Source organism: Cupressus sempervirens, chromosome 1, assembly GCF_028749045.1.
Source record: "Cupressus sempervirens isolate cs-2001-9-10 chromosome 1, ASM2874904v1, whole genome shotgun sequence".
NCBI lineage: Eukaryota > Viridiplantae > Streptophyta > Pinopsida > Cupressales > Cupressaceae > Cupressus > Cupressus sempervirens.
This window is the reverse complement of record NC_143118.1, coordinates 882192335-882211698: the sequence shown is the minus strand read 5'-3', so window position 1 is coordinate 882211698 and position 19364 is coordinate 882192335. Positions and strand designations below refer to the sequence as shown.

At 33.2% G+C, this 19364-nt stretch overlaps 1 protein-coding gene across 1 annotated transcript; it reads right to left on the bottom strand.

Moving 5' to 3' along the window:
• Nucleotides 1-1330: 1330 nt before the first annotated feature.
• Nucleotides 1331-3678, bottom strand: LOC149580648 (3-dehydrosphinganine reductase TSC10A-like). Its single transcript, XM_089814375.1, has 4 exons — nucleotides 3368-3678; nucleotides 3024-3287; nucleotides 2326-2473; nucleotides 1331-1795 (listed from the first exon to the last, which is right to left on the bottom strand). Exons 1-4 carry the CDS (start codon nucleotides 3575-3577, stop codon nucleotides 1485-1487), a joined length of 933 nt encoding a protein of 310 aa, XP_089670501.1. The 5' UTR covers nucleotides 3578-3678; the 3' UTR covers nucleotides 1331-1484.
• Between the last annotated feature and the right edge of the window lie 15686 nt (nucleotides 3679-19364).

The window sequence follows — 19364 nt, the reverse complement described above, 5'->3', positions numbered from 1 at the left end:
TATCCCTTGGATTGTGCTAATCTAAATTAGATTATATTGAGAGTTATGTTTGGAAGCCCCTCTTTCTCTTGCATTGAATGCTAGTATAGAAGTGGTTGGTTAATGAATTCACCTCACATAATTTAAATTGCTAAATCCATTAGCACACCCATTTTTCAATGCTAGACAACTTTAATTTAACTTTTAACAAAATATTATGTAAGGAGCATTATAGATGAGGTATTTAAAACCTAAACAAATCCAAATGAAAGGTACATATTATAAAATAATTAAAATGTTAAAGGAATGTAATGTACATTAGGCTCACCAAAAAGTGTATATCAAAGTAATACATCCTAGATACAAGCAAACAAGAAAAAGGCAAAAAATTAACATCATCAAGAAACACTACTTTAAGGAGCTAGAATTCATAAATATGCTAAATAAAATGCTTAGATGGTAAAGAAAATCAATAAAAGCACTTAATTAAAAATTCATAGATATATTATTATGCTAAGTGCTAGTAATAAACTCATTAATTTATTAGACCACCTTCTAATCCTAAATGAACACTTTAAAATCTCCAAAATCTCCATTTGATTTTGCGGTTGACTACTATGGATGTAAAACTAATGTATGAATATGAACTGCGTGTATATTAATTATTCAAGATTCTAGTTCTATGATCTTCTCATCGCGATTTTTGTTACCTACAATAGCTTATTGTTAGTATTCAACAAAACCTTCCAAGAGTTCACTATGCAAGGATAGTCTCCCAAGGCCAAGCCCTTGTGGTTCACATTAAATATATATGACAATAAGAAACCATTTACTTCATTTCTATGGTGATGCAAGGAGACAATGTAATGATGGTGTATAACAATAAAATAGATGTATCTTATGTGATTGTTTTGAGATGCTCTCCTTGATGATCCTTTGATTATTTAGGCAATGAAAAGAGACTAAGGCATGCTCTCAAATGTAATATCATAGTATACAAGTCAATAATTTTGTGCTTGGCTCATAATGGTTAGTTGTAGGGACACAATGAAAATCCAAATATGCATTTGTGTTTTGAAAGCAAGTCAATAATTTTGATCTTTACTTGGCTCATAATGACTACTTGGAGGGACACAATGAAAACCCAAATATAAATTTGTATTTTGAAATCTCAAGACTTACTTTAGCACTCAAAAATTCAATTTTATGAATGTGGAAATAAACTAGATAAACAATAAGAAAAAATTAGTATCTACAATTTATAGATCAAATAAAATAATGATCATATTCTTTTTCAATTCCCACACTAATATATTTCTTCTACATTAAACATTGCATTAACAATACCCAATGAAAATGATTCTAAATACTTTATTTTTCTCAAATTTCATCATTTCATTTATTTATACTTTAAAAAGATATCAATATTATTTTTACAACATCAAATAAATAAATCTATGTATATCTATCCATTTATAGATTATTTTTCTTCTTCTCAAAGTATTCTAACATTTCTTATTATTCCTATGTTTTATAGCATAATAAACATAAAAAGCAGCAAAGAAGCTGAAGAGTCGGATAGGAATATATAATAGCAATTCAACCAAAGCCCTTCCAAATGAGTCTGCAGGCATAGGTCCACGAGAGAATGTTGACATAACGAGGCCATCGTATTGGCTTGTGACAAGAAACGTTCCATTCTTCACTCCCTGTAATGTATATTTTGCAACATGTTCAGGTTTCTCTGCTTGACTTCGATTATAGAAAGTTGTGGCCTTAATAATCTGCAATATGTCTTTCTCATTTTCCATGCCACCTATATAAATTGGAAACATCAAAGCAAAACTATATTAAGATAAACTTAAAGAATATTAAGTGGGAACGTTTTGGATGTTACTGTATTATGTTATTTATATAAGGTTTCAGTTAAGAGGATCTTATCTTGCAAATTAAAATACATGTTTTGATTATGAGTGAATAAATATTGAAATTTTTACTAGAGACAATTTCTTTAATTTGTCAATTAATGAACAAACAAATAATTTATCATTTTAATAAAATAATAAATAAAATTATGTAATGTTATTCTATATATCTATGATAGAAATGTGATACAATCAAATTAAAATATATATATTACACTTAATAATATAAATTAAAAAATTTCTAATAATTCATTATTAAATCTTTAAAATCTATTATATACACATAATTCTAAAAAATTGAAGGATAATCTAGAATGAAAGATAATGGTCATAACAAAAAAAAAACGCTTATTTATATTTAATTCTAAATTTACAAGATAATAAAATTAAAGATTAGTAAGATAAAATTAGAGATACTTACAGTAATCAAGCATGGGAGTTTCAGTATATCCTGGAAATATTATGCTAATTCGGATGTTATAAGGCATCAATTCAAGCTTGAGAGTTTCTCCAAGTCCCTTGAGAGCATGTTTGGTTGCAGTATATACAGCATTACCATACAAAGTGTACTGCATAAAGATATTACAATCAAGAAAAATATAAATTCTTGAACAATATATGAGATAGGACCCAATAGTTGAGCATCCTAATTTTACACTTCTCAAAATCATGTGGAAAGAATCAAATCCCAGTCAATTTTGTAGAAGCTTACTTGATAAGTCTCTTACTTATAACTATGGTTTCAAGACTACGTCATCAAATATGATTATCAAATATAATGCCATATGAACACGTTGTTTGCTTAGTTAAAAAACATCAGTCTCATACTTTATACATTGAATGATATGTAACTTTTAAGATCTAAAGAATACACTTCATTCAATTATGGATATTCAACATCAATACAAGCATCTTGAAACTCACTTCCAAATATTGTTAAAATTATTAAACATTCAATCAATACATACTATACCACTAGATCTACTTAGAAGATGATAACAGAACAGGTACCACGATACAGAGCTAAAAATATTTGAAACAAATGTTTTCTTGGCTTATATATAATATTGAACTGAAATTCACAATAAATCAGTCCAAGATGAAGCTTTTGAGTAATACCAGGCCTATGAGAGAGTTCATGAGAACAATTGACATGGGTGTTTGAGCACTCCTCTGCTTCGTCAATGGAATCCCCACATGCAAAGTATTGACAACCCCTGTCAAATTAGTTTGAATCATGGCATGCAGATCTTCAATCTTGCTCTCATCCATAAGTGCAATTTTTGCAGCAGCTGCATTGCAAACCAGCACATCAACAGCCCTCCATTCAAAAGACTCTTTTATTGCCTTCGCCAATGTTTCATACACACCCACATCTGCAGCCTATTCAAAAACAAAAATCAGATCAGATCTCAAGATTTCTAAGCCTTGGGATAAGCTTGAAATGAAGGAATAAGAAAAACCTTGGTAAGTATTTTATGTTTGGTGTCACCATCTTTGGCAAGAATTTGTTCTGCTTTCTCCAAAGTAGTGGAGCTTCTAGCTAAAATTGTGATGAACGCTCCTTGAGAGAGAGCCTCTTTGGCAACGGCAAGCCCAATTCCACTTGACCCACCTGTTATCAGAACATGCTTGCCCTCCACAGATTCCAGCCATTTTGATCTCATCTTCATTGGAATAAGATGAATAACCAAAGTGGAGTTTTCGATGGTTTGATTCCATGGAGAATCATCTATTTATTTCTCCCGCTCTATGGAGAATCATCTATGGAGAATCATCTATCTATTTATTGCTTGGGTTAATGAGTTCTTTAAGGCACCATTTATGGAGGCTGGTGCTTCAGACGAGGTCGATAGTTGTATTAATATCGAGATTTCGAGAGTGAAAGCAAACGTCCAGTAGATAAGGGCTTTGAAATGTCTCTAATTATATTTAATTGCTGTAAGATAAGTCGTTAAGGGCTTTGAAATGTCTCTAATTAGATTTACGAGACAAACTCTTCAGAATTTATAGACAATGGTTTTGTTGATATGACATTATCATTATTTAAGTTGTTCATAAAAAATATTGTTGCATCTTTAATGGTTTTGTTGATATGACATTATCAGCATTTAAGTTGTTCATAAAAAATATTGTTGCATCTTTTATTATCAGCATTTAAGTTCATAAAAAATACTGTTGCATCTTTAATGTTGATATGACATTATCAGCATTTAAGTTGTTCATAAAAAATACTGTTGCATCTTTAATGGTTTTGTTGATATGACATTATCAGCATTTAAGTTGTTCATAAAAAATATTGTTGCATCTTTAATGATTTTGTTGATATGACATTATCAGCATTTAAGTTGTTCATAAAAAAATATTGTTGCATTTTAATGGTTTTTGCAAAAAGAGAGGTAAAAATTTATTAAGACAAAAAGGAATACAATAAGGAGAGCTCAACAAGGAGCTCGATCCTGAGCAACAAGATCATCAAATTTTTGCATCATCTCAAAGGACAATTGCCTCCTATCTCTAATATTCCAACCCGAATCATGACTAGATGCCCATTTGGCTAAACAATCAACAATTCTATTCCATTCACGAGGAATATACGTGAACCTAATGAACTGAAAAGAGGAAGAGAAGAAAAGAATCTGCTTAACAACAGTGGCCAGCTGCCAACTAACATCCTCAAGCTCTTGCAAAAAAAGCATGTTCACCACCACCTGGGAATCAGACTCACAGATAATCTTACTCCATCTTCGCAAGCAACACTGTTCCACGTCATATAAAATAGCCTGAGCTTCCATGAGATTGTTAGTATAATCACCCTTATGAACTGAGAAGAAAAATTTAACATCCCCAGAACTACAACGAGCCACTCCGCCAATACCAGTCGAATCAGGATTCCCACGGGAAGAACCATCAGTATTAATTTTCAGAACTCCACAGGGAGGAGGAGTCTAGTGCCCATCTCAGTTAACCTGACCCTTCCTTTGATGGTGAAGCTGCCTGGACATAGAAGGAAACCTATGAGCTGCAGCCCCATCCTGCAGATGAAAATTAAGGCGATTACAGATAGCAAGATCAACCGGATCCATACCCCCATCAAGCTCACACTTTACAAGAATAGTTTCCTGAAGAGAATGTGATATTTTCCACCAAAGATGCAAAACACCAAGCCGAACATCTTGGAATATGCGACGATTCCTCTCCAACCAGATATGCCAAAGCATGAAAGATGGGCCAACAATCCAAGCAGCATGGAGAAAAGAAGACTTGGAGGGAGCAGTACCCAAGCGGGCCTAGAACTCGGGCAAAGAGGAAGCATGCCGATAAGAGCAACCCCAAACACTCCACCAAAGGTGCCATATCTGAGTAGAATAGGAGCAATGGAAGAACAGATGGGAGACAGACTCCTCTCCATTACCACACAAAACACAATAAGAGGGGCCCTGAAATCCATGTTTACAAAGATTATCCTAGGTAAGACAACGGTTGTGAGCCACTAGCCACATGAAAAAATTGCACTTGGACCAAGAAACTTTATTCCAAACTTGCTTCCACCAAGGGACCTCAGCATCCCCAAATAATTGTCTAGTTATCTCCTGATACCCAGTAGAGACATGATATTTACCAAACAAGGTACCGCCCCAAGCCAAAATATCTGGACCACCTCTAGGAGGCCAATCAGAAGAATGCTTCCATCTGTAACCAACAACAGGTCCCAATTGATAAGGAGTCTTGTAATGATCCACTTTATCCCATCCAGCGGCAAGAAAAGAGTCACAAAGAGGCTGAAGATGAGGGTATATGGATAAAATGGAAGGGAATCCATCCCAAGCATCAGACCAAAACAAAGCCTGAGAACCTCCTTTACATATCCAAAACAGACCCCTCTTTACCAACATTGCACCTGTCTTCAAAGTATGCCAAACCATTGAGCCACGACCTTCAAGAGGAAGTGCAGAAACAAAGCAAGAATTAGCACCATGAAAATATTTATGAGTGATAATACGAGCCCAAAGTTGATGTTGTCCAGAGCACCATCGCCAATAAAGTTTAGCAGCCAAAGCTTGACTACTCAATAGAGCAGATCAAAGACCAAGACCACCCTCCTTTTTAGGCCTACAAATAGTTGCCCAATTAACCAAGCTCCATTTAGTACTACGCAAATTACCACTCCAAAGGAATTGTCGAAAAAGAGCATCAAACTCCTTGAGAAAGTAAATAGGTGTAGCGTGAACCATGCTTCGATAAGTAGGAAGAGCTTGGATAACAGCTTGAAGAAGAGTAACCCGAACAGCAGTAGAAAGCCATCTATGAGTCCAATGATTTACCTTATCCTGAAGCTTGGTAATCAAATTTTTCCAGAAGAGACGTGGCTGCCTGGAAACAGCAATAGGGATGCCAAGATAAGTCAAAGGAAGTGATCCTATCTGAAACCATAGGATACCAACAATCCTATGCTGAATAGAATCAGGAGTGTTAAAAAAGTAAATGGAAGATTTGTGCTCATTAACTTTCTGGCCTGAAGCTGCCAAATAAACGTCCAAAGCATGTCGAAAGGCTTCAGCTTCCTTGATCCTAGCAAGACCAACAAGAGCAGAATCATCAACAAATTGAAGATGGGAAAGAGAAGGTAAGCCATTACCCCACCACCAGCCTTGAATAGAATTCTGGGACACCTGATGCTTAATGAATCTACCCAAGCCTTTAGCCATGATGATGAATAGATATGGGGAGAGAGGGTCACCCTGGCGGAGGCCTCTAGAAGCACCAAATAGTTGAGAAGGTTGACCATTAATAAGAACAGAAAAAGAGGCAGAAGTAACACAACTCATAATCCAACTCACCCAATTAGAGCTAAATCCAAAAGAAAGAAGAATACTCCTTAGGAAGCTCCATTTAACTCTATCGTAGGCCTTAGCCATATCCAGCTTAACAAACATGGCTCTCTCCCTTGAAGTAGCCATAGAGTGAATAGCCTCAGTAGCAATAACCACACCATCCAAAATTTGTCTGCCAGCAACAAAACCACCTTGTTCTTCTGAAATAATAATGGGAAGCCACCTTTTCAATCTCTCAGCAATCAACTTAGTAATAACTTTGTAAACCACATTACATAAGGCAATTGGCCTAAAAAACTCCAATTTATTAGCACCCTCTCTCTTAGGAATAAGAGTCAAGAATGTAGAGTTCAAAGCTCGAAGCATCTGCTTGCTAGCATAAGATTCTTTAACCACCTCCAACAAATCATGATTAATGATGTCCCAAAATTCCTGAAAGAATTCAACTGGAAAGCCATTAGGACCAGGAGCCTTCCCCTTAGGCATGCCAAAGACCACCTCCTCCAGCTCTTCCAAAGAAATAGGACGCATGAGATAATCATTCATTTCCTGAGTGATAAGGGAAGGAATATAAGACAAAATAAGATTTTTTTCATTATCAGCAGGAGGAGAGTCCTCAGAGAAGAGGGTAGAGAAGTACCAAATCGCCTCCTGGAACAAAGCTGGCAAGGAATTTAGTTGGATACCTTGAGAATTAACCAAAGAAGAGATAGTGCTCTGATTCCGGCGAGATTGCACTATTTTATGGAAAAAGGAAGTGTTACGATCACCTTCCTGGAGCCAATCAACTCTAGCCTTTTTCTTCCAAAAAATTTCCTCTCGAAGTTCCCATTCTTCTAGAGCTCTAGAAGCAAAGGATTCAGCCTTGCCAAGATCCTCTGAGAAACCTCGATCTTTAATCTCCCTTGTGATGACATCAAGATCTTCTTGAGCAAGCCTCTTCATAAAGTGAAGGTTTCCAAAGCATTCCCTATTCCATATCTTGAGCTGCCTTTTAACATATTGAAGCCTTTTAGAAAATGAGAACATTGCAGTACCATATGCAAGAGCACCATCTTTCCACCAATAGAAAACAAAATCATGAAGAGAGGAGTCCCGAAGCCACATCAATTGGAACTTAAAAGGAGGATGCTTCGAAACATAATCCCCTATAGCAAAAAAATTGATTGGCCAATGATCTGAACCCCTCCAATCAAGGATTTCTGAAGAGATAGTAAGGGTGCCACTAAGCCAAAAGCAAGAAACAAGAAATCTATCCAGACGTTCTGAGATAGCAGCAATACCAGTCCTATGATTATTCTAGGTATAGAGACCATTAGAAGGCTTAACATCAGAGAGATGCAAAAGAGATATATGTTGCCGAAGAAGAGCAGAAGAAGGCCCCAATCTAGCCAAACCACCATGCTTCTCCTCCAGACTTAAAACTGAATTGAAGTCCCCTGCTAACACCCAAGGATGATAAGGATGACAATTTCTAACATATTGAATATGTTCCCAAAGTTCCTCCTTTCCCACAAGATCAACAGGTGCATACACATTAGTAACCATGATTACCTCTCCTGAGTCTAGAGCAGAAGCTACCATAGAGAGAGTTGAGCGAGAAGACATCCAGCCAAGAGGAAATTTTTTTTGAGGATCCCAAAATATAGCTAAACCACCCGCATTGCCTGTTGCCCCAACACACTGGCATTGGCCACAAGACCAAATACTAGAGGCATGTTGGACCATAGACTCCACAGAGAGCTTAGTCTCTTGGATACAAAAAAATCAGGGCTATGATCAACCACCAAGTTATGAATAGCCTTTTGTCTAGGGATGCTATTCAACCCCCTTACATTCCATGAGAGAATAATCATCATTGGGTAGAATTGGGAAAATGAGAATCCAAAGGTTTTACTAAACCAGACTCAATCAATATATCTTCTGTGAGTTTAATCTTCTCTTGGTCTATTTTGCGCCCACTCCTTAGAGGGGGAGTAGAAGAAGCTCGCTTAAAGGGTCGAGGCATCAACCCCAAGGGGAGAGGAGAACCCTTGCCCTTACCTAATGGTAGCACATCCTTAACCAAGTCAGCTAAAACAACATCATTATCCTCCAACACTGTAGGAGTCACCAGAGCCTCTATCATAGGAGCTACAGGGACCTCACAGTTCTGATATACTGCAACTTGGGATGCCCCACAAGCATCATTAGGAACAGATCTCTCATTTGGGCAAATTGGATCAGAAGAGATAGGAGGAGGAATACCCTCCTCTAGAACCATACTATCCAGCACCTCAAAGCGGTTAAAACTTGAATTAGATAATCTTTCTTTCAAAGGCCTCTTTTGACCACGTCCCTTAGCTTGAGGGCGAACAAGGGTAAATCCATCCTTATCCTGCATTTGAGCCTTACCTTTACCTATAGCATCTTGCGGATTCATCCCCTTGGTAGTATTAGCCATTTGAGATTGTCCTTTCCCTATAGTATCTGCCAAACCACTAGTATTGCTAGCTGTAGAACCATCCACTCCTTTGAAACTTGAGTTACGGGGGCACTAACACTATAAATGACCATACTCATGACAAATCCGGCAACGAAAAGGGAGAGATTCATAATCTAACTGCTGCACCCAAGAAAAATCCCCCATACAAATTTCCAAAGAATCTGGTAATGGGTTATTCAAATTAATTTCAACACAAATTCTAGCATAAGAAATAACCTTTTTATCGAGGGATTGATGTGCGATCACAGCCAGCTTCCCCAACAAAGCAGCAATTTGTCGAAGGATGTCTTCACGCCAAAATTCCAAGGGAAGACGAGGCAAGCGAACCCAAACTGGCACTATTGAAGGGAGATCCTCAGCAGAATTAAAACCTGAATACCAAGGTTTGACAAATAACCCCACATGGTTGTAGAAATAAGGGACTCCTTCAAAAACACGATCCCAATCAGACATGCAAGAGAATACAACAAAAAAATAACTATTCCTTGCCAACATAATCTCCATGTCGCCTTCCACCTGCCATGAGCGGCGGATCCATGCCTCAAGAGCGGATAGGGAAATCCGGATTCCAAGAAATTTGCATATCAAAGCATGCTTGGTCTAATAATCAATGTCCTCCATTATAGCCATTGGAGGAATAACCAGAACAGGGCGATCATGGCTAGCGGAAAACAACCATTAACTATTTTCAGCTTGGAGCTCTCCACTGAATAAAACGATTCAGATCGCATTGCATGCATAGTTGGAGAAGAACCATCTGTTCTCACCAACGGAGAAGAAATCCTAGGCCCTGCCATGCAAACAATAAAACCCCAATCCAAAATTGACTGCAGAAGATTTCCAAAAACACCGACGCAAATTATGTCCAGTAGCTAGCAATCCAAACAGAACAAAAAAATAGTAAAGATCAAACACCAAGAACAGGCTAGGGGAAAAACCCTAGCCCAGCCAGCAGCCAATGTTTCCACACATCTTTCCACTTTTCATATTGATATGACATTATCAGCATTTAAGTTGTTCATAAAAAATATTGTTTCATCTTTAAGTCTTATGTTGACACGAATAAGCTTCAGTATTTAGATCTGTTATCAGATGTTCTGTTACTAAACTATAATAAAGATATAATCATATGTAGAAATTAAATTTTAACTTCATTGTTTATTACTTTCTTAATAAGATTAAGATTTGAATTAATATTCAAATGTACAAATCATTTTTAACTTCAATATTCATGGATTCTCCCTGTTTCTTGTTTCTATGATCTATTTGGATATTATAATTCAAATAAGAATCATCAAATTTATGACAAATTAAAAGAAAAAATAAAGCCGAAATCTATTAGGTTTCGTTAGTTTCCCACCTTTTCAAATGGGCTTAACAGGGTTTGAACTCTATTCTACTCTGGACTGTGAATGAAGGTATTTATTGCACCTTTACTTAAAACATTGAAATTTCAAGAATATTGGACCTTAATGAAAACTTCTTCTTTTTTTGTCATTATAAACATGAGGCTTTGGTCTTTTATGACTAATGGAGTGAAAAAGATGGATGAAAGTTAAATAATAATTATAAGTACTAAAGACCGAAAGGCACTAGCTCATTTGGTTGAGAGCGGAGACTTGAGGTGGTGGATTACCCCCATGGTCTCGGATTCAAACCTCTCTCCATGATTAACCAGTGGGATAGTCGTATGAGCCTGTTGCCCCACCTGCAAAGGATTAGTCTCACCTCAGCTCAGTGTTAGGAAAAAAAATAAAATTATAAGTATAAAGATCGGTGAAAATGTATGGATAAAATTAATGTGTAGATGAATAATTTAATGCCTTTTATTATTTTTAATAATTTATAATTAAAATATTTATTATATTAAAAAGAATGATATGATACGTAAAATTATTAAATTAAGTTTGATTTTTTATATTATAGAAAAATTAAACATCTATTTGAAACAAAGGAGGTGTGAAAATTTATTCAAGCTGAAAGAGAAACAAGAACAAATAGAGATAGGGCATTGATAGTCCTATCAAGATCAACCAAGTGATCAAGTTGATGGGACAAGGCCATCGGAAGTTGAGACTTATCAACAATGTTCCAATTACACATATGGTCAGAAGCCCACTTTGCCAAACAATCAACAACACTATTCCATTCCCTTAGAATATGAGTGAAAGTAATGGACTCCAAATAAGTAGACAAATTATGAATCTGGTCCGCAATCAAAGCTAACCTCCAACTAACAACTTCAGAATGTTGCTAATTCAATAGACGTATAATCACTTGTGAGTCAAATTCACAGATAAGCCTTCTCCAACCAAGGTCACAAGCATTCTTCATAGCATACAAAATAGCTTTGGCCTCCATTTGGTTGTTAGTGTGATGACATTTATAAACAGAAAACACAAACTGAACATCCCCCTTACTATCTCTACCAACATCACTAATGTCAATAGGGCTTGGATTTCCCTTGGAAGACCCATCTATGTTGATTTTAAGAATACCTTGTGGAGGGGCACTCTACTTCCCCGCCCTATTTATCTTTTGCAAGGGATGTCTACACATCTTTCTTAGCAATTTTCCATGTGATGGGGGAATATTTAGATGATTATTGAAAATATCCTCCCCTGGTTCCATGGCCTTAGAAGTGTCACATTTTGCAAAAATCTCCAAAGAATGGAGAATTTTTCACCATAATTGAGGAACCTCTAAAAACTCATCCTTAAAGATACAACGGTTCCTTTCCAACCAGATATGCGAAATGATAAAGGAGGGTTCAAGAGTCTAGGCAACTTGAAGAAATGAAGTCTTGACAGGAGACTCACCCCAATGAGCAAAGAATTATGCTTGTGACGAAACATGCCAACAAGATTGATTCCACACATTCCACCAACAATGCCAAATATGTCTAGTGAAAGAGCATTGGAAAAAGAGATGAGAGATATTTTCTTCACTATTCTAGCATAGAACACACATTGAGGGTCCTTGGAAGCCATGCTTGCATAAATTATCCCATGTAAGACATCGACTATGGACCACCACCCACATAAAAAAATTACATTTGGGCCAAGAAAACTTGTACCAAACTTGCTTCCACCAAGGCATCTGAATGTCCCCCAACATCTGTCGAAGAAGCTCAACATATCCTACAGACATTGAAAACTTCCCATACAAATCTTTATTGTCCCAAGCAATAACATCATTACCAACCAAAGTAGTACACTCATGAGACTACAAAATCTAAAACAACTCCTTCCTATCCTCCTCAGAACCTCTTGGAGGCCATTCAGAGGCCATGAATTGTGTCCCAAATAGTAGCACTAAATGAATTTTATGTAGCATTTTTCTATAGTTTTCTTCCATGCATATTTCATAACATCTACTCGTGGATTACTAATCCTAAAATTTATGGACAAATTTTATTAAGGATGTACTCGAGTCCATGTGTTTTCTCAAAAGATTTGCTTAAAACCACTCAACTCTAAAAATTGCAATAGATTTCTTAAGGATATGCCCAAACCCTTTTGGGAAACATTACTTTCATGCTATCTCCTTCTGCATCTCATAATTCTATTTTTTTCGTAAGCTTCCTTACCAATTTGTGATGGAGAATCTTTCTCAAGAATCTTTCTATGTTTCTATAAATGTTTGTATTAGGGCTTCTGACTCTTAGAAGAAAGATATTAAATGATTGTTCGGGGAGGCGTGTTCCAATTCCTTGTTGAAAATGTTTCTTTCTTAAATTTCATACTTACATTTATTTAAGGGCTCTCAAGCCTTTAAAGGATTACATAATTTTTTTTGAGTACGTGCTTCTAATCTTCTATAGTGCATTATTTAAATGCTTATGTTAAGGATTTGTCTAAGGATTATTACTTTTTGAAGTCCACAAAACCTTGCTAGCTCTGGTGTGACGATATCATTAGTTATTAAAACAACTAAAATTATAGTTTGTGATTTGATCTTATATCATTGTCAGATCTTTAGATTTGTCGTTCTTTCCCATATTTAGGGAAATTTCTTTTGGTTCATAAATATATTTATTGTGTAATGTTAGATCTATAAGGTACAAGTGTATATAATATGGTTGTTCACATATATTGTTTTGTTAGACATTTAATCTAAATATATGAAAGGAAACTTAAGAGATATAGAAAAAAATTAAACATTGTTAACTTGAAATAGTTAAATTTAATTATTCTTAAATTAATATACATTTATTATAGAATGAACAGAAATCTAGGAGAGGCTTGGGAAATAATGGAGTTTAAGCCATTGTTAAGATATTGAGGAGATGTTGCATATTATGTCATGAAGTGTATAGAGTATATATTTACTATTGATTGTATAAAGTGTGTCTTACTTTTGAATGTTGATCAGAAATATTCATACGACCTATGCGTATCTTAAGTAAACTTAAGTAAGTTTTCTAATTAGGAAATAATGATAGACATGTTAGGTAAAATAGCATTTTGATGCCAACAATATATAAGAAAATAATCAAGTGTCATTTCATTGTATCTCTTTCAAACTAATGATATCATGAATTATTAACCCAAAAAATAATGGTTACTTTAAAGGAATGAAAGTAACAATAAGACCAATTAAGTGCTTAATTTCTCAGGATATGTAAACATAATTTTCTAAGTAAATCTAAATCAAGAGTTTTTTTGAAAGAGGTGTGATTTAATGAAACACAAAAAACTATTGTGAAACTATATACAACTAATCTCATTGCTAAAAGATAATTTAATATGTTATATGCTAAGGAATAAGATGATGGAAAGTAATATCAAATTTGAGGGAGATCATTTGGGATATTGTAGATACCATATGATTTCAATAATGAGCAACACTAGAAGCTAGTTCCTATTGATTAAATAATAAAAGAAAACTAAATCAACCATAAATAATATAAATCTTCACAACAATAAATGCAAAGGAATATAGAAAGAATGAGGGACTGCTAGAAGTCACCCACCATAAAGAAAAGGTATTATGATACACATTAAGAGAGGATGTATCAAATACGGTTACAAATCTCTAAAATTGAAAGAACTTCAAAGCCATGAGTATGTTCGATTGCTCTTATCGATTCTTAACCCTAAAAATGTTTCAAAGACTCATTTCTCTGCATCAGTTTTCTGATGTCTTTTGTGTTTGATCTTTTGAGGGTTGAATGCCTTTAACTCCATCTCAAGGCATCTTTTCTAGAAATTGTATCATATTGGTATTTTTCTGTGGCATTCATAATTTCAATCTCTTACACCTTGCTCTCTATATATATGACATTTAAGCTTTTTCTTCTCTCATGTTGTATCGAAATTGTGAACATCCTTCCTTTGAGTACCCAAATCTTTGTGTTGCATGGTGAATATCATTAAGGCACCGATCATATGCGCCAAAATCATGTGAATGTTTGGTATTTGAGATTAGTAGTCTATATCCAAGAATGGTTTTTCTTGTGTGCTCTGAGATTTGGACGATTGGCAATAGTATTGTGAGATGGGTGAAGAATGAGTTACAACTTTGTTGCAAATATTGGATGATCCGCTTCTCCCCACTTTGTATTTCCATTGTGAAAGATTGGGGAAATCTTATTTTGTATTGGAGTGCTATCGGGATGGAGATTTAGATTCACTTGGCTTGAAATAGAAATTAGGTTTCTTCTTTGAAGAAATTGCCAAGTATTTTATGAGATTGCATAGATTCATATTATTATAAAACATGAATTGAGAATTGAATGTAGGATAATGTATAAAATATCTAGTTGTAATTCTACATTTTATATATATATATATATATATATATATATATATATATATATATATATATATATATATATATAGGCTATGTCAATTCAACAATGTTTAATTTATTTTTCTTTGTTTATATACCTTTCATATCATATTAAATATTTGATAAAAATATATGTAGAGGCTATCAGTGTACCCCTTGCTCCTTTGGGTGCAAGTGCTAGTAAATAAAAAATCCATAGTAAAATATTTGGGTGTGAGTTTTCCCTGTGATGTTAATTTGAAATGGTTTTCCTATTTTGTATTCTATAACCATCCCCTATTCAAATGTTCTTGTTCTATAATCTATAACCATCCCCTATTTAATCAAAATCTAATGTTATGCTCTTCATTAGGAAAAAGGAAGAGAATGAGGGAGAAAGTAGTTGGAAACTATTTGAACCAGGTTCAAAATTTGTGCACTTAATGAATTTTTTATTCTTATGACAAGATCCAAAAAGATGTTTTTAATGGAGGCCAAGGGAAAATCAAATGATTCTGCCAAAGCAATTGAAATTTAATTTTAGTTTTATTCTATGGTGTGGTTTCCATCAAGTAATAATGAAGTTGTAGAGTTGTGTATAACTATAATTAAGCCGAGAGGCAGCTTTCTACAGTGGCAACAATCTTGAATGTAAACATTTTTCATTTTTGGAAAAAAATTGACGTTTAAATAGAAATATGTATTTTTAATTGCTATGTTTTTTATGGAATATGATTTTTTTTAAATTTGTACATGGTGAAATAAATTATTGTGTAAATTTGATTTGCTGAATTTTCCAGTCTTATAAAACTTCAATGCATTAATATCAAGCATAGTATATATAAAAACAAATACAATAGTTTATTCATGGAATTCTTGTGTTATTGGAATACAATATTTACTAAATTTATATTAATTCTTTTGAAATTAGATACCTCTTGACTTATTTTACTAAAAAAAAATTGAATTAAATTTTTAGGTATGCTAGTTATTCTATTATTGATGTTAGACTGACTACCTATCATCTTGTTTGTAAAATAAATTTTTGAACTAATTGAATTATAACAAAAACTAATACTACAAGTTTCTAAAATTTCTCAAGTTAATTTAGATTTTAATATTTTATTCTATTGTATTTTTTAGGTAGCCTTTTATTTTATCAGTTTAGATATTTCGGAAAAATAATAGAAGTGCTTCGATCAATTTCACGAATCAATAATGGTTAAGATTTCATTCTAATAAATTCTATTTGTAATATAAGTAATTTTAATAAATTCTATTAATGGATATTTGAAAATCATATTATAGAAAACTGTTAGGGATAATAGCGAGAACATAACCGTTAGGCATAATCATATTTTGTAATGAACAATATTTTTCTCCCAGTTCTTTCTTGTTCATACATGGTAGTTATTTTTTATCTCATAAAGTTTCAAACTAATTGGATATTTTTTATGTTAATTTCAGTGTCGAGATATGGCATTAGCAGTAGCAGTTGGTGATCAATGTGAGCAATCCATCTTTGATTTAAACCTGCAATTCTTACTATATAAAGTTGTAAGTTAATGTTTTAGATTTGAATAAATATTATTGATTTACATAAATAAATCCATCAAAACTTTATCATTTTCATTTGTTCAACTTTTGTTCAATTTCATCACAATCTTTACTTCTTTTTGTTATTAGTGGAATTTAATAGTCCATGTTGTTTTTAGTTCTGATATAGTTAGGTTTTAGAGGGTAAATTAGATTGTGCATGATACAAGGAATTTAGAATTTTTCAACATTAGTCTCCTTTTCGTTTGACTAAGAGGGCTTATTTTATCAAGTAAAATAAGCTTGGCAATCAGATGGACTCTGTGTTTGTGATGTCTATTAGAGGGCTTACACTAAACTATTTCTCATTACAGATTTAGGCTACAATTTATATCCAATTTGTTTGATGAAGTGGGAGTAATGATGAAGATTAAAATCTAAGTACTATATTGAAATTGAAATGATTATGTAATTAAGTAAGTTTGTTCAAATAAACATAAGTAATTGGAAATCATCGTTTTCATATATATTTTGTTTAAAAATTAATAACTTAATAATAGTTTCTTTGATTTTTTTCATAATTTTATACTAAGTTAATAGTCGAAATATTGTTATTAGTGTTCTATGATATTAAAATTGTTTATTACTAATTTCTTAGTTTAAATTTATCTATTAATCTAAAACATAAACTTAACAATATTTAGAAATATGAAAATTTCACAATTGATGATCAAATTTGAGTAACTAACATAATAAAAAATAAATAATAAAAAATTAAATTTTAAGTTTGAATTTTCATTAAATATAAAAAAATATCTTTGTTCTTTTATAATTTTATTTATGTTTGAATGTCTATAAAATTTAATATATGTAATTTATCTTTATTAAACATTGTTTGTAATATATTAAAAATATATCATTCTTTCATTTCAATATTATTTTACATAATTTAGATAATATCCTTATTAATTGTTGGACTTATTTAAGCTCTTTCAAGACCTCATATTTTGTTTACATTTTCACTTTTTTATATTGCTTAAATCCATGAAAAACATCTATGATGTAGAGGCTATGTTTTAAACATTTGCAACTTGATCATACCTCTTACAAATCTTTGAAAAAGAGGGAACTATAATCTTTGAAAAATGGGGAACTATATGCATAGTGCACTTCAAAGCAGGAAAAAAGAAAGATATTTTCATGTGCTTGCAACAATTATGCTAAGTTGATGTTATATTACTATCATCTTGAAATCTTCTAGCATTAGACTTCCATTCATAGACTAAGTGCTAGATTGTTTAGTTAATATTGAGCACTTTTCATTTTATCATAGTTTAACATTAAATTTTAAAAAATTAATTTTGTGTTATAATTAGAAATATTTGTAAATTTTAAAAATCATTTTAAAACCAAATAACTTAATATTAATTTGAATTTTTTTACTAAAATTGTCATATTACATCATAATATATAAATTAAATAAATAACAATTAATTCATAAATATATTGAAGGCTAATGATTGATAATTGCTTGTAATATTTGTGTGGACAATGATGTAATATGTTATCTTTTTCAGCTTCCTCATTTTCAATGTGTTGTGATGAGAAGTCTAAGAAATCCAAAGGGAATGAAAGGTTTTTAAATGTTTTTTTAGATGTTGGAATTCCTCTGAATTGTTATGGAAGGAAAGTGTACAAGAATTTTAAAAAAACTAATAAAACAAATTAGTATAGTTTATTAATTGGCCTCATTCAACTCGATAGGAATATAAAGCAAAGGGAAAAAATGAGATTGGTATCCACCTGTCTATTTGGGCTTAGCGTCTTGCATGCACACACTCAAGTGGCACTTATAAAATAGTTCATCCATTTTTCCTATCCACATTTTGCGAACATATGCTAGTAGTTTGGATGATTGGTGATATCTAAACCTCTCTCATTGAGGACATTGGGTGTTGTTTTGTCTAATTCCATGAAATTGAGTAAATAGGCTCTAGTTGATTAAATTGAGGATATTGCAAATTGATGTTGTAGATCATTATATTGATACAGGAGATGAAATTGGGTATATATGTTCAACTGAGGGATTCTAGGATTAATGGTGGTTGTGATTTTGAAACCATAAGACATCCAAACCATAGTTCTCTTAAAATTAGACACAAAAAATAAAAAATGCACAGTTATAGACTTCAATGTGAATTTTATGACATCTTATTTAATATGATACTGATATTTAAACGCCCAATATTTAGATTGTAGAATCAGGAGAAATTTTTAATCTTGATACACTAAGAGAATAGGAAAATTGCCTAGGTAGTGGTGCGGTAAAAATGAAAATTTTATGTCTAATTTTGTAGAAAACAGACATAGACCTTGCCCTTAGTTAAATTTAGTCAAATCGTTAGAAGATTGTGGCAAACCATCCATCATAGGTCACATCCCAGAATAAATTTTGAAGAGGCAACAATGCCCAATTGTTTTCTTGAACAAAATAGGTGAATAGTGTGTTGATTCCTATTTTAGAAGAATGAAGCAGTAAACAAGAAAAATGGAAAGCTTTTCAGAATGTTAAAACCAAAACTTTGTTCCTTGAACACCACAATCTAGTTGGGCCTTCAAAGAGTGCTTGAAAATTAAGATTGTCTAACAAGATGTCGAAAACCAGGACTGGGGCATTTATGTAGGGAAGAGGGAGGAGAAATAGCAATAGAATGAAAAATTTCAGATATGTCACTGCGAATACAAGATTAGATGATTTAGATTCTACAAAATTCCTCTGTTCCTTGGTGTAAGCAGGTGAAAAAGAAACTTGTATCTGTAGACATCATATTT

Excerpts from the sequence above, each read along its gene's own strand:
- LOC149580648 (XM_089814375.1), bottom strand. The coding sequence starts at position 3,577 with ATGAAGATGAGATCAAAATGGCTGGAATCTGTGGAGGGCAAGCATGTT. Across the intron at positions 2,474-3,023 it reads TGAACTCTCTCATAGGCCTG|TACACTTTGTATGGTAATGC; the intron begins GTATTACTCAAA and ends ATCTTTATGCAG. Across the intron at positions 1,796-2,325 it reads AACTCCCATGCTTGATTACT|GTGGCATGGAAAATGAGAAA; the intron begins GTAAGTATCTCT and ends CAATTTATATAG.